The sequence below is a fragment of the Canis lupus genome, chromosome 34 (genome assembly GCF_003254725.2).
Source record: "Canis lupus dingo isolate Sandy chromosome 34, ASM325472v2, whole genome shotgun sequence".
Taxonomy (NCBI): domain Eukaryota; kingdom Metazoa; phylum Chordata; class Mammalia; order Carnivora; family Canidae; genus Canis; species Canis lupus.
Window position 1 is genome coordinate 412,116 of NC_064276.1, and position 16,402 is coordinate 428,517.

At 43.7% G+C, this 16,402-nt stretch overlaps 1 protein-coding gene across 5 annotated transcripts in view; it reads right to left on the reverse strand.

Moving 5' to 3' along the window:
* The window catches only part of TRIO (trio Rho guanine nucleotide exchange factor), a 354,351-nt gene that overhangs the window by 191,194 nt on the left and 146,755 nt on the right, over positions 1-16,402 (reverse strand). For all 5 annotated transcript variants that reach the window (XM_025451453.3, XM_049105660.1, XM_049105659.1 and 2 more), the window contains exons 7-8: positions 14,143-14,334; positions 6,183-6,314 (exon numbers count right to left, since the gene is read on the reverse strand). In XM_025451453.3, the coding sequence (XP_025307238.1) occupies positions 6,183-6,314; positions 14,143-14,334 (324 nt within the window). The remainder of the gene's footprint in view (positions 1-6,182; positions 6,315-14,142; positions 14,335-16,402) is intronic.

Below are 16,402 nucleotides of genomic sequence, written 5' to 3' on the forward strand. Positions count from 1 at the left end.
AGTCCAAATGTGGTGGTGTAGATCTCAAAGTGCTATGAAATGTTATTTTCCAGATATAACCCAAACAAGCAAAGTAGAGAAGATATATAAAGGCATGACCAGAAATGATGACACTTAGCACATAGTGAAGAAAAGCATCAGCTCAAACCAACACAATTTGTTTTGATTTTTTTTTGCAGGGCTTGGAGCTTGCCACGGCCTGCTGAGCACGCACCTTCAGGTTAAGCCTGGGAATGGCTTCACAGCCACCACTATCCTTTCCAACTCCTGCTGAAATGATTCTGAAGTCAAAGTTCTAATAAAGCAGGAAAGAGTGACAATGGGTCCGCATGTCCTGTCATTCTGGTCAATGGTCCTTGTCCAAACAGGTACACTTCCTCCCTGAACCAAGAGGTTAAACCTGTAAGATGACTACGCTAAGAAGCTCCTACCAATAACAGAGGCGAATGACCTGAAAGTCCTGTACTGGCAGAAGCATTTACCCATGTTTCAGGGAGGCGCCTGAGAGAGAAAAGGCAACGTTCTTGCCTTCAGATTTTTTGGCTCCCTGCTGATGATGGTGGTTCTTTCCCCAGGCAAAGTTCTTAGGATGGTCCTCTAAAGGCAGGTTTCTAGGGCTTTCAGCTATCAGGCTTCTTACTCAAAACCAGATCAATCTAACCACGTTTGACTCTCTGATACCTCTACAGAGGATCATCAGAAAGGAAGAACCAAAATAAGATGAAAACAGGAAGTTTTCAGATCTAAGTGAACTAAGTCAGATCTATGAGAGAACGTGGATGTTCTGCAGATTCCAGTTGGACTTGACATTCTGTACTGCTTTATACTTTAAGCCATTGCAAGGCTTCAAGTCCTGAGGGCAGGGAGAGACTGCTCCAGGATCTGTCACCTCAGATGCTGTGCCAAACACCCACTCCACACCCTGCCTATCAACAGCAATGCTTCGATACTTAACGAGGCTTTGGAACAACCGTCTTACAGAAGCTCCTCTAGAGCAAGGTCTCAGAGCTTCCCCATATACCAAAGATGCAGGATTTTATAAGTTTACGATCAACGTGACTCATTCAGCTGTTTTTCTCATATGCTGTTAACACTAATCATGCCATCACCCACATATATAGTCCCTTAAAAAAGGAAGCCAATCGGCCTCACAGGCAGCAAACCGATCATTTCCATGAGGCCCCATTGAAGTGTGCATTATGTCAGCACATTTGCTTAATGGAGAAACTATTACAGAAATGAAACCTTGATATCACAGCAAATCAGAGCAGCCAAAGCCAACGTGCCATCTCTCTTCCTCCTGCCCCAAGAATGGCTACTCATGCGAAGACTTCAGCAGGTGCATGGATGCTCACTGCACAATTCATTCAGTGTTTAGGTTTGCATAACATCATGGGCATGCTGAGATAAAAGTCATCTGTATGAATTTAGTTTGTGGAGAAGTAGTTGATGAGTTTGCTTACTTAAAAATAAAATGTAAAAAATGAGTATGCTACATGCTGTTTCTTAAAGTATAGCTTACCCCAGACATGTCTATTGCTTCACTGTCCTCTGATCAACTACAACAGACAATATAAGCCCCAAATGTGGCAAGCTTCAGCAAGTGTGTGTTTACAAGGCACATGTATGCTCCTGCTGCTAAATCACAAATAGAAACACCACAGGATGGGTCTAATTAAAACACTGAAAAGCAGGTGTTTGTGTCTTGGAAAAAAAATGCTAGAAGATTTTCCACAGCAAATTTGTGTCATCAGAGACAAGAAACTGCAGGCACTGTTTAAAGAAAAAATGTATGGGAAGAAGAAGGGAAAATGAGAAAGGATGAACAAGTCCCATTCTCACATGTCCCTATTCCTCATGGACCCCATGCCCCAGCAGTGGTTCACAGCCCTGGGAGGAGTGCCTCCTAGGCAGATCACAACCCTTTCAAACAGGGTGAGGACTAGCTCCCAGTATGTGCTCGGTGAAGCCTCTGCAGCAGAGTCATCAGATCAGTAAGTACGTCCATTAAAATGGATAGAGATTCTCGATCTCTAGGATAGAGCATGAGCAGCTGCTCTAACCAGCACACCAAAGTTAGAAAACCACTAATTCAGGAAAGGAAAAATCACTTTGAAATCAAAAGCAGGCCTTCCCTTCCCATCTTCCTTCCCCGCCCCTCCTGGCAAAGAGGAAACGGTGCCTAGGGTCTGAGGCAGTGAGGGTGGGGGCGCCAGCACAGGTGTCCCCTGATGGGCTTTCTAAGGATCCGGGGAGTGGGGGAGAGAAGCATACAGAGAAGCCAAAGTGGTTAGGAGACTCAGCAGATTGAGAAAAGTCACTCACTGAACAGTTAATAGATCTGAGGATAAGAGGAGCCAGGCTTCTTGTCATCTGAGAAGGATTTGTAAATACAGAAAGGGAAAAGCTGGAAAGAGCCCTAATTGGATTAGAACTGGAAGCACCAGTACGGACATGTGGATGTTTAAAACAGACACAGGGTGACACAGCAGCAGTTTCAGGTGGGTGTGTATGCCTGCATGGGTAGGTGGGTGGGTGGACAGGTACACAGCCGCCTACAAAGGTTTCCTGACTGTCTGCCTTGAGGGCCTAGAAGCACTGACACCCCACAAGCAAACAAGCACTCTTATGCGCCCCCATCTTAGTGTCTAAATACCACACCACAGAAGTAACTGAACTCTTCGGTGAGATGGCTGATCCCAGGGATGAGGCAGGAAAAGTACAAAATGTGCCTGGGAACATTACACAAGAAAGTAAGGAGTGCTCAGATAATGATAAGGACATTAAAACAAAAATAAAAACAAACAAACAAAAGAAAACCACACACAAAAAGGGGCTTCTGCTGGCTAACTATGGACAGTTTAAGCATCAAAATAGAGTATTGGAGTTGAATATACCATAAATACATACTGAAATAATGAAAAGATAGGAAAGAGAGAAAATAAAGTTCTTCCTCACAGTAGCAAACCACGTAATAAATAGAGCAGGATTACTGGCCACAAGCCAGCCATCACAACAAGGGTAGCTGATTGGGGCAAGAACCATCTCCCACAAAATGCTCAAAACCAAATTTTTTTAATGGTGACTTTTCACTGGAGAAACCTTGCAGACACCAACTTCACCAAGTTGGCAGGAGGGGTCAGCATCCTGCGACCCTGCTGTGACACTCAGTTTTTAACAGCACAGGAGGAAAATTGGCTGGATGGGCAGGGATTGAGGGTCATCCTAGAGAATGAGCTATATTCTCTCTCACTGTCATGAAGACTAAAGAATGTTCCACTGTGAAGGAAGCTGAAGAGATGTGTCCACTGAGTGTAACACATGCTGTTGGACAGGGCCCCGGGCCAGGCATAGTGAGATCCATGGGAATTAGGGCTGGGTCTGGGGGCAGGATGGCTGTGCTGTAGCACAGCTGGTTCACTAACTGCAGAGACGGGGGGTGGGGAGAGCAAATGTGGAAAAATGTGGAAGAGAAGTCTATAGTTTCTATATATGGTTCTATAAATGGTTTCTATAGTCTGAAACCATTTCAAACTTTAATTAAAAAGGAAAAAAAGTTTGTTCTGTTCTATTGAAAGTCTTTCCTGTTCATTTCACTGTTAGGTTACTGTTTTCCTTAAGTTTATAGCTCAGTCACAACATGTTTTTAGGCTAAAAATTGTGGTTTAAGCCCTTAGCCTGAAAAGCAGTTTACTTGCCATCAAACTATTTAAGACTTTAATAGCAATATAAAATTTAATGAAACTGCACCACAGGTTAAGTTTCCATGTCAAGATGCCCCATTTCTACAGATTCTGTACTTGACTAGAAGTTCAAAGGCAAGAGGCAGACTGAACTGGTCATTGTAGCAGAGGATGCCACTGGTCAGGTCAGGCTGACTCGGACAAAAGTTGTGTCAGCAAAGGCTGTGGCCAAGCTGCTGCTGATCACCTTGTGAGTGAGCTATTCAACCCTAAAGAGGTCTGGAACCTATCCGGTAACCAAAATGCAGCTCCCAAGAAAATCATTAGTAAGTAGATGAGTGAAGGCCTACTTACACGGTAGACGATATCACTCACTTTCTTTATTACAGGTCAAAGTCAGACAATGCCTAGAGATGGTACTCTAGGGAGAAAGGACTTAATATTTTTTGGAACTCACAGTAATCCTCATGAACTAATGTGATGAAAAAATTACAGATCTGTTCAACTTTCACTTTTACTATTAAAAAGGCTATCACTAGGCACCTGGCTGGCTTGGTCGGGTGAGCATCCAACCCTTGATTTCAGCTCGCGTCATGACCTCAGGGAGGTGAGATCAGCCCCACATGCAGCTCAACGCTGGGCGTGAAGCCTCCTTCAGATTTTTGTTCTCCCTTCTCTCTCCCAACCCCCTCTAAAAATTAAATAATAAACAAATTAAAAACACTGTCACTAATACTTATATAGGTCCTAAATGAACCAGATAACCAAATTAGCTAAAAATATATTGGGTGCAAAATTAAGAATACAAAGTGGACTTTTGTAACACTCCATGGACAAAATAAAACAGTGCTGAAAAAAAAAGGGGGAGGGGGATCTTGTTGGATAAAAAGGTGTCCAGAGAACAATCATGTAGATTTCAACCTTCAGGGCAGGAGGTGTGACCAGATTCTGAAGTAAATATCGAGGCCTTGCGCACATCCACATATCCCTTCCATTCGCCCAAAGACACCAAAGGATCTGGAGGCCCGGGCCCAAGGACAGGAGAGTGGTAGCTGCTTGGTGAAGCAGGAAGTGCCAGACTGAAAAGCAAGCCACCAATTTCTTCCCTTTGACTCTGACAAGTGTTTTTGTAGTTCCAATCAAGGAAGATGTGGATATACTGAGCATCCACTCTGTGCCCTGCCCTCTGCCAGGGGTTTTGTACTATTTCTTACTCCAGTCTCTGGTGATCTTTCATCACCACATACACAACTGTAGACGCCAACAATGAAAGGAGAGTGGGGGAAACCTTGCTGAAAACAGGCATGCACCCCCACCCCCCTCTGGGAATTTAACCAGTATCACAAAGGCAGACTGGCCTGATGACCACGACGTGGATGAGGGAGACACAGCTCAAGCTCTCTGCACTCACTAGCATGTGAGAGCACCCAGAGGCAGCAGGATGGTGGCTGAGAGCATGCAACCTGCTTGCCTGGGTTCACGTCTCTGCTCCATCTCCTCCAGTGGCTGACCTGGCACAAGTCATCTCATCTCGGAGCCTTGGTCTCCTCATTTTAACAGCACAACCAACAAAGACATGTGCCCCAGAGTTGTGAACATTAAGTAAGTGATCACATAAAGTCCTCAAAAAAGGCCTGTGCCAAGGGCACTTGGGTGGCTCAGTCCATTAAGCATCCAACACTTGATTTAGGCTCAGGTCATGATCTCAGGGTGGTGGGATGGAGCCTACTTAAGATTCTCTCCCTCCCTCTCATGCACATGAGCGTGTGTGTCTGTCTCTCCCTCTAATAATAATAAATGAAATTTTAAAAATGTGGCCCAGAAAAAGGGGGCAATAAATAAGACAGAGATATAATAAATAAATAATTTACCTTAAAGTAATAAGGAAAATACAATACTTGGATTTCTAAAACAGCCAGTAGCTTCAAACAGTGTGTGTTTTTGTGCACCTGAGTGGCTCAGTCAGTTGAGCATCTGACTCTTGGTTTCGGCTCAGGTCATGATCTCAGGGTTGTGAGACTGAACCGCACATGGGCCCCACACTCAGTGGGAAGTCTGCTTGAGATTCTCTCCTCTTTTTCTGCCCCTCCCACTTGTATGCTCTCTCTCAAATAAATACATAAATCTTAAAAACAAAATAGTGCATGCTTTTTGATCCAAAACATGAGGCAGTATCAAGTTTCCCTCCTTTCTAGAAAGCTTCATTCAGGAAAATTAAATTGAGTTCAGCTAGACTGAATAGCATGCAAAAATATGTATTTCCTAAGTACTTGCAAGATCAGAATGTTGAAATTTCACTTATTCTAGCAGATGAAAAAACATAAGCACTCTGGAGGAGATCCACAGAGGGCCAGGAGATTCGCTCAAGGCTCACCACCCTGTATTACACAAGCCCCACCCCCCACCCTAGCACACATACTTTAAAAGTCACAACAAAATTGCAGTGTAACAGGAAGTCTACGACTTTCTCTTTGCATCTAGAGTGAAATGCCCACTCACCTCGGAATAAGCAAGGGTGATGTGCTCATATATTCCCTGGTGGTGGTGAATGGCATCCTCCAGATCCTGCAGCTCCGAGGGAAGGTCTACCTCACCACAGGCTTTACACCACGAATCCACATTGCTCATATACTTGGAAGATTAAAAAAAAAAGGGGGATAATTTCTATCAATGGCAATTTGTACTGAGAAGTAGATTATTTTTTTAACGTGGTTTTGCAATTACAGTAGTTGAGAGAGAGCCTAAGAACGCAGTGGGGCTGAGTGTCCACCTCAGACGGCACTACGTGAGCCCTCACACTAACGCGAACCACTGCTGGATTCCATCTGAGCTCAAGTCCTCGCAGAAGTCTGGATGACGGCCCCTGGTGACAGGCTCACGGCTAGCAGTCTGTGTGCAGCAGCCGTCTGGCATTCCGGTTTGGGCCTCCCAGTTCACTCCGCAGCCCTCCTCCGAACCGCTGGGTGCAAGCGTGCTGCGCCCAGGCCTCAGCCAGGTGGCTGCTCCAGCCTTCCTGCTTTCTTCTAACACAGACGTGCTGATGGAAGCCCTAGTGTCTGAAATCCTTTACCTGAACACAGGAAGAGTAGCAGGCCCATTTTCCCAAAAAGACCAAATGAAGGCCACCCAAACTCTTCAGCTGTGCCCACTAAGCCTCCGGGAAGGCCAAGGGAGGTGGCACACTCACTCAGAGGTCTTTTTCACTTTGCATGCAGACAAAAAGGGAAGAGTCTCAGCTGTAGTCTGGGCTGAGAACTGCCATCCAACCTCCCCTCAGTTTTCTCCACTGCCACCCCCGCAGCCCCAGGATCCATCAATAGCAGAGAAATCACTGGCAGGCCTCCTAGGGAGATCCTATCAGCATTCATCACAAAGAAGTGTCAGAAGCCCAATTAAAGACACTAATTCAATTAAGCCAAATAGGCATGGACACATTTCCCGGACTTTACTTCTTCTACTCTAATTGCCTGGCATCTTTCTACATTTACCAGGGGATGCAAAGGGTGACTATTTAAAATTGGGTGACCTGCCAAACAGGAAACATGCTATGAGTCTCTAAAAATATATAGGAGAATGGCCTCCCAGTTACTTATGACATTTTTAGAAACTTAAAATAAGCAAGTCACCCAAGTAATAATGTTCATAAAAATCCTTTTATTATTAACATATTGGCTCAGAAAAATATCTGTATGCAAACCTTGGGGCTTGAAAGCAATTTGTAGGGCATTAATGTGTCATATGATAGCATCTGATGGCTTTAACTGACACCAATGCAGGGAACATCCTCTTGTAACGCATTCCTAACACCAACAGGGCAACAGAAGTAGTAATAAAGTTACTTTACACCTCTCCCCTCCACATGTGTACATGTGTGACTACACACACATATTTCTAAGGATTTCTTGTGTGGAATGTTCTATAAATGTCAAATAGGTCAGGCTGAATGATTCTAAGTATTCTTGATCTCGATTTTACTTTTTCCACTAATACATTTAACACTAATCACTGTAAACCTTTCTCAAATATGAATTGACTCAGGTTAACCATCATTCATAAATCATCAGGTCAAATCATCAGTTAATTGCTCCTGCATGATGGCCACTGTGGCACACCCAGAGTCACCATATATTCTTTAGAAGAGGCTAAAATGCTTCTGTTATAACAAGGTGGAAACAAGTTTCACTTATCAATACCACACAATAAACAGAAGTGTTGGGCTAATATATCACTGTACCAAAATGACTATTGAAATATATTCAACTCCAATTTCTGAAGCAACCAGTAAAGAGAAACTTTCAAGATGTTTTATATACACCTGTAGTAAGTTACAATTTTTTCAAGTCTATGGAAAGGGTATTGATTACACTTACTTGAAAAATATAGCCAGGTCCTAAATACAGAGGATGGCCTGCCATGTGGAAATCTCGTGGAGAAGGGATTCTGCACATCTAAATTCACTGGGTTAAGGTATGCCAGACAGAAATAAACCTGGCCATGGTTTCACAGGATTTTGTACAAGTGTAATTTGTCTTTTGTTTATGAGATGGCAACCCTAGACCCCAAAGGGCAAGCTCTAAGCCCTTAATGCTTTCTGAAATACCCACTGCCACCAGGGTAGCAATCTCCAATCAGAAAGTCAAAAAAGAGGGCACTAATAGGTTTTCCCCCAAGGAAAAGGCATTCTAGTGACAAAGTTCAACAGGTACCTATATGGAAGAGAACCTCTCAGAACCTTTTAATATGATAACATGCATTACAGATGGGCAATGGGGGCAGCCTGGTATGTACATTCCCGAACTTTTCTGACCATTCTTATGCATTCCACCCCCTCCAAACCACTCCCCCACAACATGTATCACCATCTTGAGAAACACGGTTTGGGATTACAACACCACGGGAATCTGTCTGGAACAGAGCCTGACCACCCTGTAAAGGACAATGCAGAAGGTGGCTACCATACTCTTGTGAGATCAGAGCAGCCTGTTTATAGTCTCTGACGCTTTAGATGCCCATTAGATCAAAACACGAAAACACATGGTATCCAGCTAGGCTGAGGGTAAAGACAGGAGAGGGAGAGAGAAACATTTCTCCATGAATTCAAATCAGGAGCTGCCTATAGAACTGAGACTTGTGATGCTCAGCAGAATGATGACTTTGTTAAAATGTAGCTGAATGCAGGATGATGGGTCTGGCTCAGCCAGTTTGCAAAACTGAGGCAAGCATATGAGGGCAGAGTAATACCTACAGCTTTAACAGGAGAGCTTAATTAATTAATTAGATTTGTTTTCATAAACATTTATTCCACTACCCTCCATATGCTGAGAGGATGGAGGTTTCCAACTTGGGAGCTGCTCAGCTGTCTGGCTTGCTCTGCCTGCTGCCACTCGGACCTGGTGCCTTTCTCTGGCGCCTACCTCCCTCCACATGGGGACTCCCGACAGGGCACAGCTGAGCACAGGTGGTTAGCCCATTTAGGAAACAGAAACTGCCTAGAACAGGAATTTTTCAAATATTTCATTGACAAAATTAAAACCAGTTTAAAATGTCTATACACACACATACATATATAGTATACATAGGAACTCAACAACTCTTAATTTCATTTATGTTTTCATTTTTAGAAAGTATTACCCTAAAAGTTTTACATTTGCCTGTCATTTTTATATTTGCCTACTTCACCATTTTTCTTCATGAGTATTATTCAGCATGCACTCTTTCTGGTTCCTACAAGGAAGATGGGCTCCCTTCTCTCCCTGTGGAAAGCAGAGGAGGGGGGAGTTGGTTTCGTGTGCAAAGCTCTGACACCAGCACCACAGTAACTCAGAGGAGACAGGCTCAGTTTGAACCACAATATGCCAGTGATCATGTATCATGTACCTTAAACCTGTTCTCTTTAATAACTTTTTCTTTTTATGCATATTTATTCCAGTTTCTTTCTATTCCATGAGAATCTTGTTTTTGTCCACAAGCCAAGAATTAGGCCTATGCTTTTAATAAAGTAAAACATCATTAAAATGGGAATAATTACATGTGTATTATTTGCCTTAAAAAATCAAAAAGGAATAGTGAAGTATTATTTTCCTCTGAGTTCCAACCCAGACTTACGATAAAATAATCTGGATAACTATGGTAAGTCATGTTTACCATAAATGTTATTTCTAAAACTTTTTATGGAAACTGAAGTTTTATAAGGATTTTAATCTAAGTGCTTTGTTGGTGAAAACAGTGTTCTATTATGTCAGGAACTAAAAGACTGTCACAGACCTCAATGGAAGTCCCAACAAAACCAAATCACTCCCCAAATACAGTATAAGGACAATAATACCACCAGCCCCCTCTACGTCACTGGGCTGATTTAAGGATACAATGACATTTTGTGTTAGAGAGCTCTGTAAATTCTAAAGAACTATACAAGTACTGGCACTTTATTGTTGGCTATACCAAATTGTAGAGGTTCTCATACTCTTAGAGAAGATGCAGTAATCAGATTGATGGCTCATGGTAAAGGTAAATCTTTATCAGTATTAACAGAACTTTCTGCAGTGATAGAAATGCAGACCCGTGCTGTCTGGTATAGCAGCCAGTGGCCATGATGTGGACACTGTATGGAATTTTAATTTACTTTTACATTACCGGGGATCCCTGGGTGGCGCAGTGGTTTGGCGCCTGCCTTTGGCCCAGGGCGCGATCCTGGAGACCCGGGATCGAATCCCACATCGGGCTCCCGGTGCATGGAGCCTGCTTCTCCCTCTGCCTGTGTCTCTGCCTCTCTCTCTCTATGTGTGACTATCATAAATAAATTAAAAAAAAAAAAGAAAAGAAAGGAAATAATACTTTTACATTACCTTATTAATAAACTTTAAGTAATTTCAGTAAGTGCATATGGTGACTGGCAACCATATTGGACAGCGCAGCTCTAGACTTTTTTTTTTTTTTTTTTTCTTAAAGAAAGTCAGGCTGCCACAAGCAGCACCTCATTTGGATGTATTGGAAGTTTGACTACCCTCCTTTCCACAAATGGACCCTGAAGGTTTGTGGGAGGGGTTCTAGCAGGAGAGCACAGGTACCGCCATGCTCCTGACCAAAGAACATCCTCCTCTTTCGGGAAAAGTCACCATCCTGGGTGCAGTATGCAGCTCTGGGAGGGACACATGTGGAGTGGGGATGGAGGAGGGGGACACCCGCCTGGCCAGTCAGATCAACCCTGGCAATCGGTGGGGTGACAGATGTCACAGCCCGATCACCTTCACACTCTAGATCATTCTTTTTTAATAGTAAAAACTGGAGATGGAAAGGTGAAATAAAATCAATCACTTTCTTTTGTTTTACAAAAATGTAATTCTAGTAACATTTGCTAGGAAAGCTTCCTAGTGTGAAGAGACTATCCAGTGGATATGCCACATGACCAAAAGACATGAAGGCTGGAGCCTCCGGACACCGTGTACTAGTAACACTGCTGGCCTTGTGGTCCTGTCTCCCTGCTTGCAAACGGAGATTCTGGTTCACACACAGCCTCCCTAGAGGTGAGGACATGAGAGTGAATGGATGGCTGAGATGTCTTCAGAATACATGCTGTCTATCCAGTGTTCTCATCTAGTCTACTTCTCAAGATTTAGGTTTGCAAAATCACCAGCAAACACCAACATAAAAACTACCCACCAAGATGGCAGAGGAGCATGGCGGGGCAGTGCCGGGCCCATGTTCCCCCCGGCTGGGAGCTGTAATCCTTACAGGGAAGGCTGCTTCCCTGGGTAAAACCATCAACAATGGGGTCAGGCCTCCCCAATCAGATTTAATTTCTTATAGATACATCTGGAAGGGTTCAGAGGTAGCTAAGCTGGAAACCTAATTTATGACATCCAAGTTTCTGGTCCTCTTCTAGGGGGGCTTATGCAAACAGCATACATGTAACTGGAAGACAAAGCACTCTAGAAAAGGACCAAAGCTGAGCTGTTTCTCTCCTGGAAAGAGGAAAAGTACTTAGTAGATGTGATCTCCCTTCACACATCAGAATTTCAAGGATGTTACTCTTTGTTCAGTGAAGGGGAAGATTCCCAATATGTTTCTACTTGAGAGTAGAGACACACTCTGAAGATGTTCTCATGTCTCATCTGCACATTTCAGTCGTGTGCGGGGCTCTGCCAAGATGCCAGGCCCTTTCTTCACCAGGCTTCTTCTCTGGCTACTCTATACTCACAGAGACCTCAAGCACTGTTACAGTTTACACAAGATCCCACAAAACTATGTTCAATAATGTATTCATCTAGTTTAGTTTCCTTCAAATCCATAAATTACAGTCATTCATCTTATCCAAGTGAAAACACCCCAGGCTCTCATGATGCTGCATATTTGAAATATGTGATAAAGTTTTTAGAGGAAAAAATGTCCCATGGCACCCACATTTCTAGATTATTTTCAAGCAGGTCAGAACAGCAATGAACTTTGGGGTTTATTTATAATTCTGAATCCTACCATGTTTATGAAAGAGATTTTCCTGTGTGTTACTATGCTTCAGACCATCTGCTATTCACCCATGTAGCTTGTCCCATCTCACATTTATTCATATTATCTTCATGGAACTTTCTGAGAGCTCACTATCAGTTTATACACTTCTAGTTACAAGGGGTTGCTGTATCCCATAATATGTTACCACTCCAGATGACATATGTACAGGGACCATACATATGGCATACATCTTCCCATCCATAGTAAGGTAAAGGGCACAATACACCCCTACTCTCTGGGCAATGATAGGGACCAAGGGTGAACATGGTGCTGTTTTCTACTGAAACAGCAGAGAAAGTAATGGGTTCCCATTACTTTTTTAAAAACCTCTTTTGTGTGTGTGGGCTTTTGTTTATTCTTTATTATAAAGATAATTAAATGCGTAAGTTTAGGAAGGTGATAAATCTTACTATTGGAATCTGGAAGTCTCTGTTCACAGCTTTCACGTGAAGCTACTAAGACTTTTTTCTCTTTATATTCCATTTAGTTTCCTCTCTTGCTTCATACTTGAAAGGTTTCTACAGTCAAGATCACTACTAATTAGGGTCTTGTGCAACATTCTCGCTGCCTTGCCAAAACCCTGGGCAAGCTGGGACCTCTATCTTACCTATACTGACTTCACTCCTCAACCGGGACTGTTTCTAGATTACAAAGAGATACTATTTTCCTTCTTAGCAGCATCAGTACAAATCCCTATGAATGTAGTCTCCCCTCAACGTCAAAAGATTACCCCTATCAATATTTCTCCCTGAAAATAAGGCTTCTTTCCCATGTGTCTTCCTAGTGGCTAAAAGTTCCTGTGTTCTTTCTCTACAACTTGAGAAGGTATCTCCCTGCCCAGCACACTTTCCACTACTAAAGTCTGAGTCACAAGCAAAGCACTTCCTTTGTGCTACTTTCAGAGTGTCTGCTTAAGCAAGCTCACTGGAGGAGGATTGTAGAGGTGTGGTGAGTGGTACGCATATTTATGTGTTACCTTTTTAAGTATTTTGACCAGCACATCTGCAAATGAAGCCAATGTGGAGCCTGGATCCATACACATGATTTCATAAATGTGAAAGAACTGTCAACTGCCTAGCCAAAAGCCACTTTTGAACCCTAGCCCTTGCTGGCAGAGCCTGCCTACTGCTGTGTAAGCTACAAAGCCACGTTCACCTTTTCCCACTCTCCCCTGTAGCTAGGGTAGGGCCTGCACCCTGCTCTTGGTCAATGGAAATGGAGGCGAGGTATTTTGGGATGGAGGAGCCTTCTGAAAATAAAGTTTCCCTGATAAAAGTGACAGGCTCCACAAAACCAGACTATAATGGGCACTGTGGTTGAGGCGCAGGAGCTGTGGCATCATCTCTGTGGTCAGGACAGGAAGGCCAAGGCAACCTAAGAGGAGCAGACCCCAGGCCTGCCATTGCTGTATAGCTAGAACTCCCTATACTTTACAACTTCCTGCTTTGTGTGAAAAGCAAACCCCTGATATTTAAACATAATAATCAGGCATTGTTACTTGCTGCCAAAGCATCCTAATTAGGGTTTGCGGGAGGAGTTCTAGCAGGACAGCACAGGTACCGGCATAATTAAAATATTAAAGTGATAGTAAGGGAAAAAGAGCAGTGGCTACCACTTATTAGTACTTACTGTATCCAGGTACTCTATGGGTTGCCTAATATGAATTATCTCATTTATATGATAAAATACTCCCCCCTAAGTAGATACTTTTATTTCCACTTTACAGATGAGAAAACCAAGGAACAGAAGGTGAAGTAACTTGCTAAAGACTGCACAGCACAGGGTAAGAGAGCTAGGGTTTTAACTCACAGCTGCCTGACCTTAGAGCTCATGTTCTTAAGCACTAGACATGCCATACAAAAGTCCTCCAAGGATCTGGCCGCAGGTTGGGAGGGTACTGGGGGAGGAAGTGTTCCAGCCACCACCTTGTGGGCTGTGGGTCCCAGGCACTGACCTTTTCAGCCTTCTGGTGGAAAATGGAGGACATGTCCAGCAAGGTACTCCGCTCATCCAGGGCTGCTGCAAATGCCTTCCACTCCTGCTCCAGCTGATTCGCAATCTGCTTAATCTGCTGAGAGGCGTAGTGGCCAGACTCTACCAAGCGATTTGCCACTGACATTATGCGATTTATATTAACATACACGTTCTGCAAAAGAGGGAGAGAAAGAGGGCTGGTCAGAGGAAGGCAAACAAGAGGCTTCCTTGTAAGAACCATGGATGATAGCACTTTGTGAAACACCACCCACTAACTTCAATTTTATTTGTCACAGCAGAATCACCTGGTATATAACAGTGTACATATTTGCTATCTGATTTCCATAAACTCTAAATATTGGTTTCAATTGCTATTTTTAAAACTGCAAAATTACAAATCAACTAGCTGAGAGGCAGCCTGGTAGGCACAAAGCAATTGAGTACACAAGTGGGTGCACACAAATACACTCTTACTCACTCGTTGGCTTCGAATCCTGAAAAGGGTCCAGATGGCAAGCCTACTGATAAGTAGTCACCCAGAACTGAGAAAATCCAACACTGCAGGTTTTAATTAGAGCCCAGGAACCACATGCTACCCACTGAGCGACCACAGGCTGCTCTCTGTAGAAACAAGCTCTCTTGTCTACACAATGAGCCCGAGTTGTCTGTGTGGGGCCAACAGAGAATCTTCTATAAACCGACCCACTTTCGCTACGGAAGGGGAATTGAGGCACAAAAGGAAGGAACAACACTATATGCAAACTTTTGATCAAGTGTTCTACTCTGTGGAAATGCCCATCTTTGAGCCTACCAGTCTACTGCAAAAATAATGGCATGAGGCTGAAAAACAGGACAACTTTGTCCCCCAAACCCATTCTCACTCTGCTATGCTCCTTTCCACCTTCAGTTGCCTTTGAGGTTCCTAGTCCAGCAGAGGCAGTGGTAGGAAACACACACCTTCAACAAACACTAGGTGGTTGTTCTTCATTGCAACAGCATTCCTCTTGATGGGTCCCCCAACATCATAGACACCTTGTCAGCCTCTCCCAGTTTTGCCACTAAACCTAATTACCCAACCTGTCCAAATCTCTATTTTTCCTGCTTCCTCCCCACTTTGGCTGTGGTCCCTAGGGCCCTTCTCACAGGGACACACACCCCACACAGCCTACTCGTGGTCACCTCGTCTGCAGCCCACCCAGGAAGCCCCATGAAGAATGTGCTTATCCATCCATTCTTTGTACCATCCTCTCTACTCATTCTTTCCCTCCATTCTGACCCAAATCTAAACGAGGTGGAGTCACTCCAGGATTAGAGTCACAGCCTCTGAGTTCCTCTTCTGGGTGCATCTGCAGCCTGGAGTCAGCTAGTAGATGTCCGGTGTCTAAAGCAGCAGGAAGAGAGGGCATGTGTGAAGTTGTGATAGGCAATCAAGGCCACAGTCAGTGGGAAACAGACCTCATTGGCTCTTGTGGCAATAATGCTCTAACTAGTAGCCTTTAGTCAAAAATAATCCCTCCCCTGCCCAGATGTGTTCTCTCCCTCTAGTTGTAGGTGCCTAGAATACTAATTTTTATAATGTTTGTATCATTAAAGAAGAAAACCAACTCCAAGGGTCTTCTGGGAAGAGCATAAGCAGATGCCCTCTGTTAGAATCCAGAGCAGAGCCCTGCATTCAAGAAGGCTCCACCATGGGAACCACTGAGGCAGTCACTCCCACTGAAGTTGTTACGGTGTCCTGCATCACTTTCAGATCCTCAAACAGATTCCACTATGCGTAGAGGGTCTGTGGATTAGATCTTTCCCATCACTTCATCACTGCCTACACAGATAAAGGAACGTGGTGGCATGCAACCCAACAAACCACCTGTACACCAATATGGCAATATAGGATTCCTTTTGTTAAAGTACCTACCTCTAGTTTTTATTGTTACAGCTTTTAAAAGTATCTGTGACAATGAGCAGAATTGTTGGCATCCCTTAACATGCTTTAGAGACTGTCAACTTTTCATAGTGATGTTTAGCATTTTCATTTTGCCAAAAAAGTTGAAAACACTGTAGGAAGCACAGGAAAGGGCTGAAGGTTAATAGGCCCTTGCTCTGCATAAAGCAATGTCCTAGATAGACACCTAGCTCTCATGGACGTTCAGCAGACTAGGGGTGGAAGCTCTTCTAGCAGCTGCCACCCACCATGGCATAGGGTTACCCCACTCTTTGGTTACCCCACTCTTTCATTCAAACTT